This window comes from Eulemur rufifrons, chromosome 20, assembly GCF_041146395.1.
Source record: "Eulemur rufifrons isolate Redbay chromosome 20, OSU_ERuf_1, whole genome shotgun sequence".
Taxonomy (NCBI): domain Eukaryota; kingdom Metazoa; phylum Chordata; class Mammalia; order Primates; family Lemuridae; genus Eulemur; species Eulemur rufifrons.
This window is the reverse complement of record NC_091002.1, coordinates 39,183,889-39,199,477: the sequence shown is the minus strand read 5'-3', so window position 1 is coordinate 39,199,477 and position 15,589 is coordinate 39,183,889. Positions and strand designations below refer to the sequence as shown.

General features: G+C 53.5%; 1 protein-coding gene across 2 annotated transcripts; it reads right to left on the bottom strand.

Annotated features, from left to right (window-relative positions):
- Nucleotides 1–811: 811 nt before the first annotated feature.
- On the bottom strand, nt 812–13,622 carry PCIF1 (phosphorylated CTD interacting factor 1). 2 transcript variants are annotated; one of them, XM_069496272.1, is made up of 17 exons: nt 13,218–13,622; nt 11,010–11,306; nt 9,631–9,773; nt 9,417–9,541; nt 7,793–7,930; nt 7,451–7,581; nt 7,175–7,329; nt 5,433–5,580; nt 5,260–5,343; nt 4,879–4,978; nt 3,616–3,778; nt 2,735–2,907; nt 2,506–2,592; nt 2,235–2,419; nt 1,428–1,521; nt 1,144–1,319; nt 812–1,043 (listed from the first exon to the last, which is right to left on the bottom strand). In XM_069496272.1, exons 2-17 carry the CDS (start codon nt 11,093–11,095, stop codon nt 812–814), a joined length of 2,220 nt encoding a protein of 739 aa, XP_069352373.1. In that variant the 5' UTR covers nt 11,096–11,306; nt 13,218–13,622. The 2 variants fall into 2 exon arrangements, with proteins under 2 accessions (XP_069352373.1, XP_069352374.1); XM_069496273.1 differs by having other exon boundaries at nt 11,133–11,306.
- Nucleotides 13,623–15,589: the final 1,967 nt, after the last annotated feature.

Sequence of the window (15,589 nt, the reverse complement as noted above, 5' to 3'; positions counted from 1 at the left end):
GGCTCCACGGAGCATCCTGCCCTGCCTCTGTAAGTACAGCGGTCCGGCAGCAGGGCAGACCCTTGGTGCAGGCGCCCGGCAGTAAGAGGTGGCTGAGCTGGGGAGAGCCCACCACGTACCTTCAGACCCTGATCCCTGCTGGCCTCAGGGAGCAGGAGCTCTGTGCCTGCAGGCGCTACACGGAGACCCTTGTGGCTCTGAGGCTGCTCTTCTCCTGAGCCTCAACTATGAAACAACACTCCCTGTGGTGGCTTTGGGCACGGCTGCCAGTCCCCTGTTCCCCAGAGGCCTCCGTGCAGGCCCAGCTGTGGGAGTCTGGAGCTAGGTGACGCAGGGCCCTGGACTCTTCAGACCTGCTGGGCACGGGCATAGGCCACAGGGACCCAGCTGGGGGGACCCTGGGATGGGGTGTGAAGGTCCAGGGGTCATGAGAAGGAGAGCCTGGATGTAGAGGGGTGTGGTCCCGGAAGTAGCCCCAGGTTCCTCAGCCTTCTCTGCCCTCAAGACCCTCACATGTTGTTGGAGGGGTTTCTGTATTTCCTTTTACAAATGAAACAAGGTGGGAACAGGGTGGGGCTGGGACAGCAGGGGGCCTATTTACAGGGGGCTTGGAGTGAGTTTGAGGTGGGGAGTTGGGGGATAAAGGCAGGGAGGGAGAGCCCTAGCAGAGCCATCATCTTCCTATGTCAGTGGCAGCTGAAGTCCTGCTGCCACCCAGGAGGAGGGCCCTGGGGTCCACTCAGTTCCCACAGGCCCAAGTCCTAGCAGTCCATACCAGCACCCCTGGGGCTCCTCCTCCCCGCAGGATGTGTTAAGTAGGGTGAGGCTCGCGGCTAGGGCCCTGCTCACGGCCAGAGTCCCGGTCCTTGGCCTCCGAGGAGGACGATGAGGAAGAGCCAGAGCCATGGCTGCGGCCTGACTGTCGGTAGGCGGCGCTCAGCTCCTGCAGCCGCTCAGGCGTCGGCCCCCACTTGGCAAAGCCAGGGTCGTTCTGTAGGAAGAGCACGGCTGTGTTGTGGACAGCCTTGTAGTGCATTTCCTCCCTGTGGGCAAAGGCAGCTGCTCAGGGTGGGGCTTGGCCTGGCCTGACCAGCCCCGCCTGGTCATCCCGGCCCTCCTTCCCCTGCCCTCCCCGGCACCCACTTCTTGCAGATGTGCTGGGAGCCACTGCGGTACTCGTGCTCGAAGGCAGGCAGGACCAGCTGGTGGCGTTTGAAGCGGCTTTGCTCCATGCGGGTGAGCGCTGGTGTGGGGGGTTCCCGCCACTCGGGGATGAACACGATGAAGGACAGTGGCTCCAGTGAGCCCTCGAGCAGTTTCTGTGGGAGAGAGCACAGGGTGACATCAAGGGCTGCCCCAAGGTGGCTGGCCATCCTGCCTGTCCCCCACCCCCACCCCCACCCCAGCAGCAGCACCAGCACACCCACCTCGAAGTGAGAAACCATGGCATCCATGAGCTCCTCGCAGAATGGAGGGTTGGCCTCAAAGGAACCACTCAGCGGGGCGAAGTCTAGACAGGGCCTGGGAACAGGGGTGAGCATTTAAAGTCCCATCAGGACTCAGTCCCTCAACCAGAAACTGGTGCCACCCCTACCCCAGGCAGCCATGCTAGAGATAGCCCTGGTCAGGCCAGAGGCCAGCACCCACCCTTGATAATTTACCCTAGGACAAGGTCTAACCATCTCCATGGAAGGAATGACAGGCTCAGGCTTGTATGCCTATGCCCACCAAGCTGGAGGAGCTGGAGTTCAAATCCAGTTCTGAGCACCCTGCCACCACAGAATATGCTACACCCAGGATCTCCCCAGGGTGCTGAGCTTTGGATCTCTTGATTGCTTAGCCATTTCTTCCCCTTGGAGAAAGCACTATCTTCCGTCTGTGCTCCCCCTCTGCATTTCCCCCCCTCCCCCAGCTTATAAGGTCTCTGAGGTCTGTGTCATCACTTCTCATTCCTCTCAGGGCCTGGAACCATGTGTTCCTATTCCAACCCTGAGCTGAGGAACCCACAGGCCAGGACGGACGTGTCACATGCCTGCCACAGGGCCAGAAAAGCTGAGGCTCCCAGAGGTTAAGTTCACACAGCTGGTTAAGTGGTGGAGGCAGGGGCTACACTCAGGACTGCCTGACTCCAAAGCCCTAAAGCATCGGAAAGCAGCTGGCCAGGACGGGACCTGTGCTCTGGAGGACAGCTTCCCGGGCCTGGGCAGTGGGGCTCAGCAGCCCCTGGCTCTTACCCTCGGGAGCCAAAGTAGCCGTCTGTGTCAGGGAAGGCAGAACAATACTGACGGAAGTAGCAGTTGAGGGGTGAGGCGAAGCACTCAAAGCTGACGCCGAAGAGCCGGTGGAGGGCCTCAAAGACGTGCACAGGCAGTGATCCCTGCAGGCCAGTCCCCTCATAGAGGCCCACGCCAAACATCATCTGCAGAGGGACCGAGGTCAGCATCTGGGGTTTGGCCTCCCAGCTCCCTCCAGGGGAGCCCTCCCCCGGCTGTCCCAGGCCTGTACCTGGTACCGTCGGAGAAGACACCAGACCCGGGGCAGGAACCTCTCAAAGGCAGAGTCATCAATGCAGCTGTAGCGGTAAAGGAGCCACTGTGGGACAGAAAGTGGTGGGCTTCAGAAGGAGTCCGTCATGCCCTTGTCACTGGTCTCCTGCTAGGACTCTGGTCAAAAAAGACCCCAGGCCCTAACTCATGCCATCAGCTGGGGCCCGCCTCCCCACCCCTGTTCTTACCAGCTTGCTGAAGTAGTTGCGGCTGACCTTGACCATCTCTCCCTTATACCGGATGCAGACCACGTTGTTCTCCATGTGCATCTCCACGCTAGGCATAGGGGGTGCGGACACGGCCAGCCGCACTGGGTAGCAGTACACCAGGCGGGGCTCCACCTCAGGGGCTTCCACCTCCTCTGTGGGTAGAGCGAGCAGTAAGGGGCTGCCCTGTCCCCACTCTGCTCAGTCTCACCCTGGGCAGCCTCAGTGCCTGCTGTGTGCTGCGTGCTTTACACACTTGCTTCATACCAACGGGGGGAAAGTCTCGTTCCACGGTTCAGTAAACTGTGGTTCAGTTTCAGCAGAAAGGGAAAAAAAGCCATTCAAAACAAAAAACAACCAGACAGTTGGCAGGGCCAGAAACCAGTGGTCTGTGTCAAATACACTCAGCACTGAAGCTGGCCCCAGTTGGCCGCGCTCAGGGCCTGGCAGGCAGGTTCAGGTCCATGGGTCTCGCTGCCAGGAGAAGTATGAGCACTGCGTCCCCTTCGTCATAATAGTCATGATATCTAACTTGGGGATCGTTTTGGGCCAGGTGGTTTACTTGAGTTACCTATGAATATTCTCACAATGCTGTGGCCAGGTGTGATGCCTCAGTCTGGGGAAACCGAGGCTTGCAGAGGATGGATGTAAACCTAGGTCCACCTCACGACCTATCCCTGGCCCATCTTTCTCCACCAACTTCTGGCTCCCCTTTCTCATCACTTCTCTGTTTGCCAGAGGACAGCAGGTTCTGCCCCAAACCCATCCCTGGCCTGAGGCTCAGCCTCACTTGTTACTTCCATCAGGGCGTCAGGGATACAGAGTTGACGGCGTCACACCTGGCTCCCCACCACCTTGCTCACCTGGGATGTTGTTTTCCTTGAGGATGGCAAGGTGCTTCTCTCGGATCCGTTTGACATACTCCAGGGAGATGTGGTAGATCTTGCTGCAGATGCCTTCCACGGAGTCCTTGGCTGCAGCTGAGACATGGGGACCACACTGCCTCCGAAGGTGCTCCAGGCGATCCTGGAGGAGACACTTCTGATCAGGGCACCAGCGGAGGCCAGAGGGCCTCAGCTGGGCTGGCAGGTAACTGTAGGGGTGTTGGATTCCAGCAGTCCTCGTTTGAGACCAGCTCTGCTACTTGCTAGCTCTGTTACTTGGACAAGTCCCTTGGCTTCCCTGAATCTTATTCAGCAGTGTCAAGGGAACACAAAATACCTAAAAGGGCAGTTTGAATATTAGATGTGATCATTCCCCTTAGGGCTTACCAAGCCCCAGCCATACAGTAAGTGTCCAATAAATGCCAGAAGCTTTTCTTGGGGTTACACTGTGCTACTTCCCATAATTACTGAAGAAACAGACAAACCACAAACCAGCACGTCCCAGCTTATAGCATTTGCAGTCTATCGGGGAAAGAACTGATTACAAAACGGGGTGCTTGGTTGTTGCAGGTTTGAAATTTGAGCTTTTAGCTACTTGCAAGGATGACTGTAGGCATTTGCAATTTTGCTGAATCACACGTGTAAAACTGAAGAGTGAAATGAGTCACTCTGGCTAGTGAGCACACCTACCTTCGTCACTCTCTACGTGTCAAGTACACAGTTACTATCGTGAAGTGCGAAACCTTGTCTCTTGTGAAAAATGGTCCTGAAAAGAAAGCCCATTGCTAGTGCTGGTGGAGAGGTTTAAGAAGTGATAGGTTTTGGCCAGAAAACAGAATTGCTTTGGATACATTAAAAGTAGGGAACTGAATCTGATGGTAGCTCTTGATTATGCTATGAACACATACATACAGAAAAAGTTTGTCAGCCTCTCTCCAAAAATCTACTCAAGGGAGATGCTGTGCATTCATTAAGTTGAAAAGGCAGCTACTGGTGGTATGTGGCCAAGCATGGGATTCCATTAAGACTGTTAATGGGAACGTTCTTTGGGAGAAAGCCAGGAGCCTAGAGAAACATCTCCATAGTCAAGAGTTTGGGGACTGAGGAGTGTCAATGGTCTGTACTGCACAAGGATAGGCAGCTGGGGGAGGCCCTGCACAGCATGGACAGGCAGAGTAGGCTTCCTGGAGGAAGTGGCCACAAAGCCCTAAAACTGGCCTCGTCAGCCTGGGGCCCACTCACCATATAGTCCTCCTTGGAGGCTGAGTGGTCCTTCCGGAGCCAGCTGAAGGTGTCTTCCACGTTCCACTTGACCACCTTCCTGCTGTCGGGAGACGCACTCCTGCCAGTCAAGGGCGGGAGAAGGGTGGCTCAGCTCTGCACAGCGGCCAGCTGTTAAGTTGCCTGCTCCACCCTCCTCACTCCTCCTATCCCCCTTTCACTGGCTTCTCGGGCACCAACCCCTAGGCTTACACTGCAGCCTTGTTCTGCCTTTGGGAGCCAGCCCCCACTTCTGCAACCAAGAGCAATGACAAGAGCCCTGTGTGAGAGTGGCTGGAGTGCCTACAACCTCCCCATCTAATCACAGACCCATCTTGCCTGGGGCAGGAGATGGAGCCAAACCTGGACTCGATGAGCCGCCTGGCAGCCTCTGCATATTTAAAGAGCAGGCGCTTGGCTTCCTCCCGGAACTTGATTCGGGATAACCTGGGTTAGAGAGCAGGCAGAGTCAGCACTTCTACACATGACTGGGCACAGAAATCAAAGGGCCCAAGATCATCCCTGTGGGGCTGTACCTGATAGGAATATCATTCATGATTTCACGAAACATGGAAGGTGACACAACTGGCTCACAGTTGCTCGGCAACAGAGGGTCAGAGCCTTTGTCCACCACCTTGCGTTCCAGCATCCAGCGGTTGAAAGATTCCCGAGGCGGCTCGATGCCTGTAGGACAGGAGAGGTCCTGAAACCCTGGATTTAATCAACAGGTTCCACTCGGGGCCTGACACACAGGAGGCACCACACTGGGCAGTTAAGCAAGACACAGTCCCTGTTACTTTAGAAGCTTACATTCTAGGCCACATTTCCCAAAGAATATTCTGAGAGTCACTAGTTTTTTGTTTTTGTTTTTTTGAGACAGTCTTACTCTGTCTTCCAGGCTGGAGTGCAGTGGCATCATCATAGCTCAATGCAACTGCAAACGCCTGCGCTCAAGCGATCCTCCTGCCTCAGCCTCCTGAGTAGCCTGGACTATAGGTGTGTGCCACCATGCCCGACTGATTTTTTTCTATTTTTAGTAGAGTCAGGGTCTCACTGTTGCTCAAGCTGGTCTTAAACTCTAGACCTCAAGCGATCTTCCTGTCTTGGCCTCCCAGAATGCTAGGATTACAGGTGTGAGCCACTGAGCCCAGCCGAATCACTAGTTTTATAAAGAATGCTAAAAAGTATTACATAGGGTAAAAAAAATGGGGTTGGGGGAGATTCTATATTTGAGCAAAGTTAAATAGATTTACTAATTATAAAAATTTAAAACTGCAGTTTGAGTACCGATCCATTTCACTTACTCCTGTAATCTGTGAGGTACAGATACTCACCACTTTTATGCTCTTTTACAGATATAGGTTGAGCACCCCTAATCTGAAAATCCAAAATTCAAACTTTTTTTTTTCCCCTGAGATAGGGTCTCACTCTGTTGTCCAGGCTAGGGTGCAGTGGGGTCATCGTAGCTCACTGCAACCTCAAACTCTCCTGGGCTCAAGTGATCCTCCTGCCTCAGCTTTCCAAGTAGCTGGGACTATACGTGCACGCCACCACACCTGGCTAATTTTTCTATTTTTTGTAGAGATGGGGGTCTCCCTGTGTTAACCAAACTGGTGTCAAACTCCTGGCCTCAAGCAATCCTCCCACCTTGGCCTCCCAAAGTGCTAGGATTACAGGCATAAGCCACCATGCCTGACCCAAAATCCAAAACCTTTTGAGTGCCAACATGACACCACAAGTGGAAAACTCCACACTTGACCTCATGTGATGGGTCACCATTAAAATGGAGTCAAAACTGTTTCTCGTAAAATTATTTTCAGGCTATGCATGTAGAGTATACGTGAAACATAAATGAGTTTCGTAGTTAGACTTGGGTCTCATCCCCAATATATTTCATTTTGTACATGCAAATATTCTAAAATTCAAAAAAGAAAAACCCAAATCTGCAACAATTCTGGTCCTAAGGGTTTCAGATGAGGGATGCTTAGCCGGTATACAGTAAGGCATTGAGCAGTGCCTGGCAAATACAAGCGCTCTGGAGCGTTCGTGATGATCTTTGTTGCTGATTCCAGCCATCCTCCAGACAAGGAAACTAAAGTGCAGAGGGGTTAAGCGATGAGCCCAAGATGACAGAGCCAGCGGTTGGAGCCAGGATTCCAACAGGTCTGCGCCCTCCACAGCACACTGGGCTCCACTGTGCCACCCCAGCCTGTCTGGCCAAGCGGGCTCTCACTAGAGGTGGATGGGAACAAAGGAGGCTGCAGCCCGAGGCAGTTACCCTCTCGCTGCTGACACAGCTCCCGGTAGTGCTGCCGAAGCTTCAGGATGAGCTGAGAGCGGAGCAGCTCCACTTCGGGATGGGGGGGCAGCACCTCCGAGGGCCCCCGGTGCTTGATGACAGCATTGGTCTGGATGTCCAGGTCCCAGTAGACCCTTGGGGCAGAGACAGGAGCAATGAGGATGCCATGCCTGCCACTACCATACCCCACCCCACAGTCCTGGGTAGGCTGGCTGGCAGCAGCGGGTACCCCCTAGCCAATCAGCAGGGACTCACTCAGTGGGTCGGAGGAGAGCTGCCTGCTGTTTATCTTCAGGAGATGTACCCCAAATCTTCAGTGTTGGGGTTCCTGGGACGCTGGGGGAGCTGGGCACCGACTGGCCCGTGGGTGTCACAGGAATTTCAATCTAGAGCAAAAGAGTCACAGAGGCATCAGTTCAGGAGCTTTGGCAAACAGGCTCCATCGAACACTGTGTACACCTGGTGAGCTGCGTCCCGGGCCCCCCTCCTGTACAGCCTGCGGAGGCCCTGCAGATGCCCGTCCCCTGCAGGGAGCCTGCTGGCTGCCTAAGCTGGCCACTCACCAGCCAGTTGCTGAGAGCCCGCAGACACACTCACCTTGGGCTTCTTCACACCATTGCCGCTTGGCTGCTCTTCCGAGAGCTGCCGCTTTCTGGGCTTGTTCTCAGGCGGGGGGGTTTCCACCAAGCTTGAGTCTTGGGGCAGTGGGGTCGCATTCAGCCCCAAAGGGTCCGACTGGTGGAGGGAGACCAGCAGAGTTGCAACCGGGGCCAGTGGCCTAGGAGCCCCAGTACTTTACAATCCTCATGCTCTCCTGCCCCTGCTCCTACTCTTCAAAGAGCAGAGGAGCTGGGACGCAGGGAGAGAACACCGGGCTCCACTCCTGCCTGCTACTTGCAACTGTGTGACCTGGGCGAGTTACTTCCCTTCCAGTTCCCTCACCTTCTGAATGGCCATGCTGAGCCTTACCTTGCCACTGAGAAGGTTATTAAATGAATCAGTGAGTATGTCTTAACATGGCATCTAGCATGAGATCAGTGCTCAGAGCATGTTAATGTATTTTCCTTAAGAACAGAATGAAAATCACAGCCGAGCGTGGTAGCTCACGCCTGTAATCCTAGCACTCTGGGAGGCCGACACGGGTGGATCGTTTGAGCTCAGGAGTTCAAGACCAGCCTGAGCAAGAGCGAGACCCCGTCTCTACTAAAAAAATAGAAAGAAATTATCTGGACAGCTAAAAATATATAGAAAAAATTAGCTGGGCATGGTGGCGCATGCCTATAGTCCCAGCTACTCGGGAGGCCGACGCAGGAGGATCGCTTGAGCCCAGGAGTTTGAGGTTGCTGTGAGCTAGGCTGACGCCACGGCACTCTAGCCAGGGTGACAGAGTGAGACTCTGTCTCAAAAAAAAAAAAAAAAAGGAAAATCAGGAATAAAGGAAAAACTCAAGAAATGCTCATTTTTAAGGAAGCAAGACCCTGTGGATGGAACATCTTTGGTGACACCAAAGTATGTGTGTGTTTAGCAGTGTAGCCCTGAAGTCATGTCAAAGTGCGAGTGCTCTGCCTAATTGCTAACCGTGAGGTCTTGGGCCAATCAAGTCCCCTCTCTGAACCTCATGTCTTCACTTGCAAAATGAAGCTGCCAACTGGCTTGACTGTGCCCCATAAAGAAAGGCTGCCCTGAGAGGGACCAAAAAGCCCACGTTCCCACCAAATACCTCACGCCTGCTCTTCCCGTCACATTGCCGTTTCAGTTCCTAGAACTCTCCTCCTCCCCTTTTGCCACTCTCACTTAGCTAAACTCCTCACCTTAAACACTGATCCTCAGAGTCAGTGTTTTCCTGTCCGCTCCCCTTCCCCAGACCAGGTCAGGACCCTGATGCACTCTAACACTGTTCTTCATACAAGTACCACAACTGTGGCAGACGTGGGCGCTCTGCGAGGGCAGGCAGCACATCTATCTCGTTGGCGCCTGCATTGCTGTGCAGCGCCCAGCCCGCAGCAGCAGCTCAGTATCCTACCCTATTCTAATCATCTGTGTGTCAGTCTCCCCTACTTGAGTGTAGGTTGTATGAGGGTAGGGAACGTGTCTGTCTTGCTTGTCATTGTATCTGCAGGTGCCAGAACAGTGCTAGGCCATAACAGCTGCTTGGGGTACATTTGGGGAAGACCAGGTGCCAGAGGCTGCTCTGAGACCCCCACTCCAGGCTGGCACTCACAATCACATCATGTTGGCCCAGCACGGGCATCTCCCACAGGGACTGGTTGGTGAATCGGTTGAAGTAGTAGGGGCGGTTCTCCCTCCGGCTCCAGCACTTCTCCCAGCCCGCATGCACCAGCTCCTCTGCAAACAGGCGGGGGACCAGCCAGGGTCAGGGCTGCTCCCAGGGTACCCTTCCTACCCCGCCACCCACCACTGCTCCCCGCCAGTACCTGGGAGGTCCTGCACCAGGCGGATTGGCTTTGGAGAACAAGGCTGGCTCTGATTGGAAGTGCCCGGGGAGTGACTCAGCAGGGACGCTTCTTCCCGGGGGCTGCCGTGATTCTCATTGGCCATCTCAGCACCCACACGGGACCTGTCACACACAGGATGGAAGACTGTCAGCTCCACCCCTCCACCCACCAATTATAATCCACTGAGGGCCCCAGTGACCACCCCCAGACATGGAGAAATCCAATCCTGTCCTGGAGGGCCGGTGTGGTGCCACAGGAATCCTGGGATCTAAGCTGCAGATCCCTCAACTGTAAAATAGGTACACTCCTTCTGTTCCTTCTGCCTGAAATACCTGTCCCCCAACTCCCTGCCTGACTTGCTGGGTTCAGATCTTCCAGGAAGCCTTCCTTGACTCTCCCCTCTCCAGGCTAAGTGGTCAGAGTCCCTCCTCAGGGCCATGAACACCTCCATCATAGCACTCCGATGCCTTGGTCTATCAGCTGGGCTTGTTTCCCCATTAGACTGTCAGAACTTCCAGGAATAGGAACTGGGTCCAATTCAGCTCTCTCCAGAGCTCAGCTATTAATTCTGCAAATATTTACAAAGTACCAAGAGTCGCAAACAATCAGAACAATGTGTACTCCTGAGAAGCTATTCCTACAAGAAGGAAGAGTGACAACTCTTGGGAAATGGGATTTTACTGCTCCCACGTAGTCAAATCTAAATGGAACAAAGCACACCTGGGGAACGGGCATAGAACTGAATCAGTCGCCTCATTTTACACTGTGGGGCAGGAAGCAATCTGTCACTGAAAGAACCAGTGCAACCAAGAAGGACTAATTCAGTCCTTCGTAACGCCCAGGTGAAAATTTACTTGCAGCAAGGAGGCTAGTTTCTTCAGATCTGTATTCCCTACTTGTCCCACCGAAGCACACTCAGCACAAGCCTCAGTGGCCAAAGTGGTTCTTGGCCTGGAGCTGTCAGACGCCTAGGGGACAACTGTGATCGGACTGGTGATGCTAAAGCTGTTTTCAGTATGTCACAACACCCAAAAGAAATCAAACCTTTACCCCCAATAAGACCACAAAGGCAAGTTTAAACATCAATTATGTTTGCATGCTGAAATTTTATCAACTCATTGTGGTCACAGTTTATCTCATGCTGATTAGAAGCTCTGATTGGTTGTTAACGACATCATAGGAATCATCGGGACATTGATTTTATTGTACACTCAGTCATAGACGTCTTTGTTAATTTGGAAAGGGGAAAATGAATGCTTACTCTATCAGTACAGTTTGGCAGAGAAAAATACAGGGGGCAACAGAACATATATACAACAAAATAGAGCTTGATAACAAAAAGACTTAGAACCACTAACCAAGGGAAGAAAAAGCCAGAGCTGCCTTGGTTCTCCTTGGTTCTCTGGGGAGGAGGAATTCCTGGTGCCTCGGGGGCCAGGCCCATAGGTTTCAAGGTTGAATGAGATCCCCCTTTCTCTCACCCTCTGGGGTCTGCAACGCTAGCATGAGAGGGTTTTCTTCTCCAGCCGGATGGACCCACACGTCACAGGGTCCCACAGAGGCAGAGGAGAGGCCTGCAGGAAGGCTCAGCACGGGCGCGTGGGCTGGTCAGCAGTGGAGTGGACGGGGGCCCAGGGGATTCCTTGCATCAGCAGCTGGAGAGCAAATAGAAGAAAAGAGTGTCATAGACCTGTGAAATGCTGCAGGGCACGGACAACAGCAAGAGGGGCAAGGACATAAAGCAAGTTGGGAGCTCCCAGGGCAGGACACACTGGAGGGCAAGGGTCCTGGAGATTCAGGGAGTGAAACTGTTACTTCTCAAGCTTCCCAACCAATAGGTTCGCCTTCATGGGCTTGTGATCTGCATGGTTGCACAGGTCCCCAAGTTTGAGAAAGCCCTGAGCTTGGTTTAATGCTCTGTTGTCACCGTCTTAAAACTTTTCATAATTTTCCAACGAGGGGCCCACACTGTCATTTTGTACACTGGGTCCTGCCAACTAAAGTGCCTTTAGACCAGAGAAAAGTGAACAAATATACATCTCATGGATCTGGGGCACAATCCCAAACCACCCACGGTAACTAAAAGATACACTTCTTTGAATAATGCCTTGAAAAAAGTAAAAACATGCAAACACGTTATGTAATGTATCTTGTTTGTCTTTATTGAAAAATTATTTTTCCCAAGAAATATCCTGTGATATTGACGCACCAGGTAGATGAACTCTGCAGAAGGGGCAGAACGAGCATAGCTTACTTAATGAGAGGCCAAACAGGGACACTGCAGCATTTCCACACGGAAACGGGCTGTGCATCAAAATTATCTGGGGGTTTGGGGGGAAAAAAATAAAAATAAAAAAAATAAAATTCAGATTCTTGTACCTCACGCCACATATCAGGAGCCAGAAATGGCGAGGGGAGGTACACAACAATTTTCTAAATGCACCCTAAGAATAACTGGGAGACAGGATGGCTAATTTTTTCACCTCACACCATTTGAAAAATTTACCAATTTTTTTTATGATTAACAAAAACTTAGCTTTTTGCCCTTTCTTTTGCTTGCCCTGCTGCGACAATGGGTCTGGTGGTCACCTGTGGCATATGTACCATGCTCTGTAAACCTATGTCCTGCTCTTGCCCTATAATCCTATCTTTCTCTCCTCAATAAACCGAATTTTCGTGCTTGCCTAAAAAAAAAAACAAAAACAAAAACAAAAAAAAAACACAAAAGAGAGAGAGAAAGAAAAACGTAATTCCCTATGGAATCTGGGTGCAGCAGCTCTGTGGCCTTGGTACTGCGTTCCGGGCCCTTCCGCAGCTTTCTGGCTTAAAAACGGGAACCACTCGACCTCTATGAGACAGTCTAGCTAGCATATCGTACGCTCCCACAAAGACACAGCTGCTCCTGTTAAGATAACATTTTTATTTATCCTGTGACTTCCCAACTCCCACGCACACTGCAGTCTAACAAGCTCGGCTTAAGGATAAACAACTCTATCGGCGAACCCAGTAGAAAACACCAGAAGGAAAAGAGTCCGACTCGAAGATTGGAGAAAGAAGGGGCGGGAGCATCCTAGTAATGTACCAATCAGAATTCTCCGGCCCAGTAGGGAGGAGTCAAAGGGCTTGCAAAGTGCGCAGGCGCACAAGAGCGCGCAGCCGGGGGCGAGCCCGGCGCGCGTGCACCTTCCCCTCCCCCAACCCCAGCGGGGGCGGGCTGTTTGGCGCGCGCGCGCCGGCCCATCTCCCGGGCTCCGCCCCCCGCCCCGCCGCGCGCTCCCGCCCCCGGGCTCAGGCGACTCAGAGTCGGAGCCCGACACAAAGGCGGTGGCGGCGGCAGCAGCGGAGGGGCCTTAGAGGCCGCTGCGCCCGCGCTCTCCAGGCCCACCTCGCTCACCTCGGCCACTGACCCGGCTGCCCACCCGCGGGTCTAAGATGGCGGCGGCGACAGAGACAGGGCAAGCGGCAGCCCCGAGCGGAAAGCGCCGGAGGGGCCACTGCCGTCCGGCTTCGGATCCCCAGGCCCTGGCGTGGCTCGCAGCGGGACCATGGCTTCCTGGGACTCTTACCTGCCCGGAGCGGAGTCGAGGGGACGGGGCTACACGTTCTGCTCGACCGCCCGTTTTGCCGCCTCCGCCTCGCCCTCCCCAGCGCCGCTGCCGCCATCTTGTGTCCCGGGCAGGGACTCCGCGCTGCGCATGCGCTGGTACCGCCTTTGAGGGACCTCGCCACGGCAGGGCCGCCATCTTGAGTGTGGCAGGGTCGGCCGGTTCATCCGACCCCACTTGCTTTCGGCCCCCTCCCCTTCCTCCCGTCCTTCCCTGCTGCTCCATCCACCTCTGTAGAGGGGGAGACAGCTTTGTCGGCCTTAGGAGGTGGACCGACGAAGGAATGAACTCACAAGCGCGCCCCCGCCTTAGTTTCCGCCGCCAGCACGCCCGCTGCAGCCCGAGGATCTGGGTGGGCGGTGCGCCGGCAGGGTTGAACTGAGTGTGCGCACTAGGGGGCACGGGGCACATTTGAAACCTGTTGGAGGCTCTTGCTGCTTTAGGCTCCTCCGCCGACTCGGGGGCGGAGTCCTGGTGACGTAGGCGCTAGACGTAGCGGGGAGCTGGGTCCTAGCCCCTGGGCGCTCTGCCACGTCTAGCTAGTCTCTTACCCTCTCTGGGTCTCTGTCATGTGTCGTGCTAGAATGTTTTCCAGCCTTGCCCCGTGTCCAGGGTACATGCAAATCGAACATTTTCTCATAATGAGCCTGCCCAAGTGGTAAGCGCTCGAGTAGAAGAAACTTAAAACAACCGTGGGGGGACATGTAATAAAGATGGCTTTTGGCAAAGTTGGGTAATTCTAAACGAAGTACGTCGAAGAAGCTTTCCAACACTGACATATCTGTGGCCGTTAGTTGCAGTTCAAAGCCTCACTGAGACCTCAAGCCGGCTACAAAGGTTAACCTAGAAGACTGGCGATTGCTCGGTGCTGCTTGCCCGCTTCCCTGCGGGATTCTCTGGTAGGGACCTGCAGGCGTTTCAGAATAGTAGCTCCACCCACCCTTGGCCTTCCAAGTTAGCAGCCCTTCCAGTGCTAGCTTGAGAAGAGGACAAGCTTGCCACCTGCTGTCAGTCTGGTGTTTGTGTGAAGCCAGAGCTTTCCGATGCCCTAGCTGTGTGGCCTCTGATGTCCCTGGTCCTGGCTGCATGTGGCTTGGGGGCGGGAGCGGGGTGTCAAGAAAAACTGAGGCAGTGGTATGAACAGTGATGAAGAACTAAGGTTCTCTAGTTTCTCATCTAGTTTCTTTTTCTTTTTCTTTTTGAAGCAGGAGTCTCGCTCTGTTGCCTGGGCTAGAGTGCCGTGGCGTCAGCCTAGCTCACAGCAACCTCCATCTCTTGGCCTCAAGCGATCGTCCTGCCTCAGCCTCCCGAGTAGCTGGGACTACACACGCCACCACGCCCGGTTAAATTTTTTCTATTTTCAGTAGAGATGTGTCTCACTCTTGTTCAGGCTGGTCTCAAACTCCTGAGCTCAAGCGACTCTCCCGCCTTGGCCTCCCAAAGTGCTAGGATTAAAGGCAAAGGCGTGAGCCACCCCGCCTGGCCTAGCCTAGTTTCAAATCCCTGTTCCTCCACCCTAGATGTGTGGCCTTGAAGGTGTTAACCTCTTTAGTTTCATCAATGGAAGATAATAAATCTACCTACCTCATAAAGATTTGGTGAGAATTAACTGGGCTAATGCATGTAAAGTACTCCCCAGGGTACCTGGCACTTCATAAGTGCTTAATAAAAGTTAGCTCTTAGCACCTTTCAGTGTTATGAGGTTGCTCCAAGTAGATATGAGCCCTCCAGAAATAAGCCGCCTCTGTGTAGACACACTAGGTGCAGCAGTTCCTTCCCTCACAGAGCGTAGAGGTCAGATGGGAGGCTTGATAGGAAACGCCTTGCCTGGACCCTCTCTCAGACCTGCATATGGGGATCACATGTCCTTCACTTGGGACAGTCTTGGTTTATGCCTGCTGGCCTGGCATAGTTATTAATATTGCCTCCTTTCTCAAAAGCGCCCTGGTTTGCTTATTTCCTAGGCTAAGAGTACTAGCTCTTCCCTCTCAGTGGATAGGCTGGTGAAGCATCTCAGCTTGGAATAAGCTTTTCTGTTAAATAAAGCAAGAGGCTTAAAGAGGATCTTGACTTTCTACCCATTCTTCCTTTATATTCAGATTTAATAACTACAATTTGTTATTAAAATTGTAATCCTAGTACCCTGGGAGGCTGAGGCGGGAGGATCACTTGAGCTCAGGAGTTCAAGACCAGCCTGAGCAAGAGTGAGACCCATCTCTCCTAAAAATAAAAAAAGATTAACCGGGCATGGTGGCGAGCGCCTGTAGTCCCAGCTACTCAGGAGGCTGAGGCAGGAGGATCACTTGAGCCCAAGAGTTGGAGGTTGCTGTGAG

What these genes read in the sequence shown, in the direction of transcription:
- PCIF1 (XM_069496272.1), bottom strand. Translation starts at nt 11,095, where the DNA reads ATGGGCCTGGCCCCCGAGGCACCAGGAATTCCTCCTCCCCAGAGAACC. An exon ending in CCATGGTTTCTCACTTCGAG is followed by an intron (nt 1,320 to 1,427) that starts GTGGGTGTGCTG and finishes TCTCTCCCACAG; the next exon opens with AAACTGCTCGAGGGCTCACT. An exon ending in TCCCAGCACATCTGCAAGAA is followed by an intron (nt 1,044 to 1,143) that starts GTGGGTGCCGGG and finishes CTTTGCCCACAG; the next exon opens with GGAGGAAATGCACTACAAGG.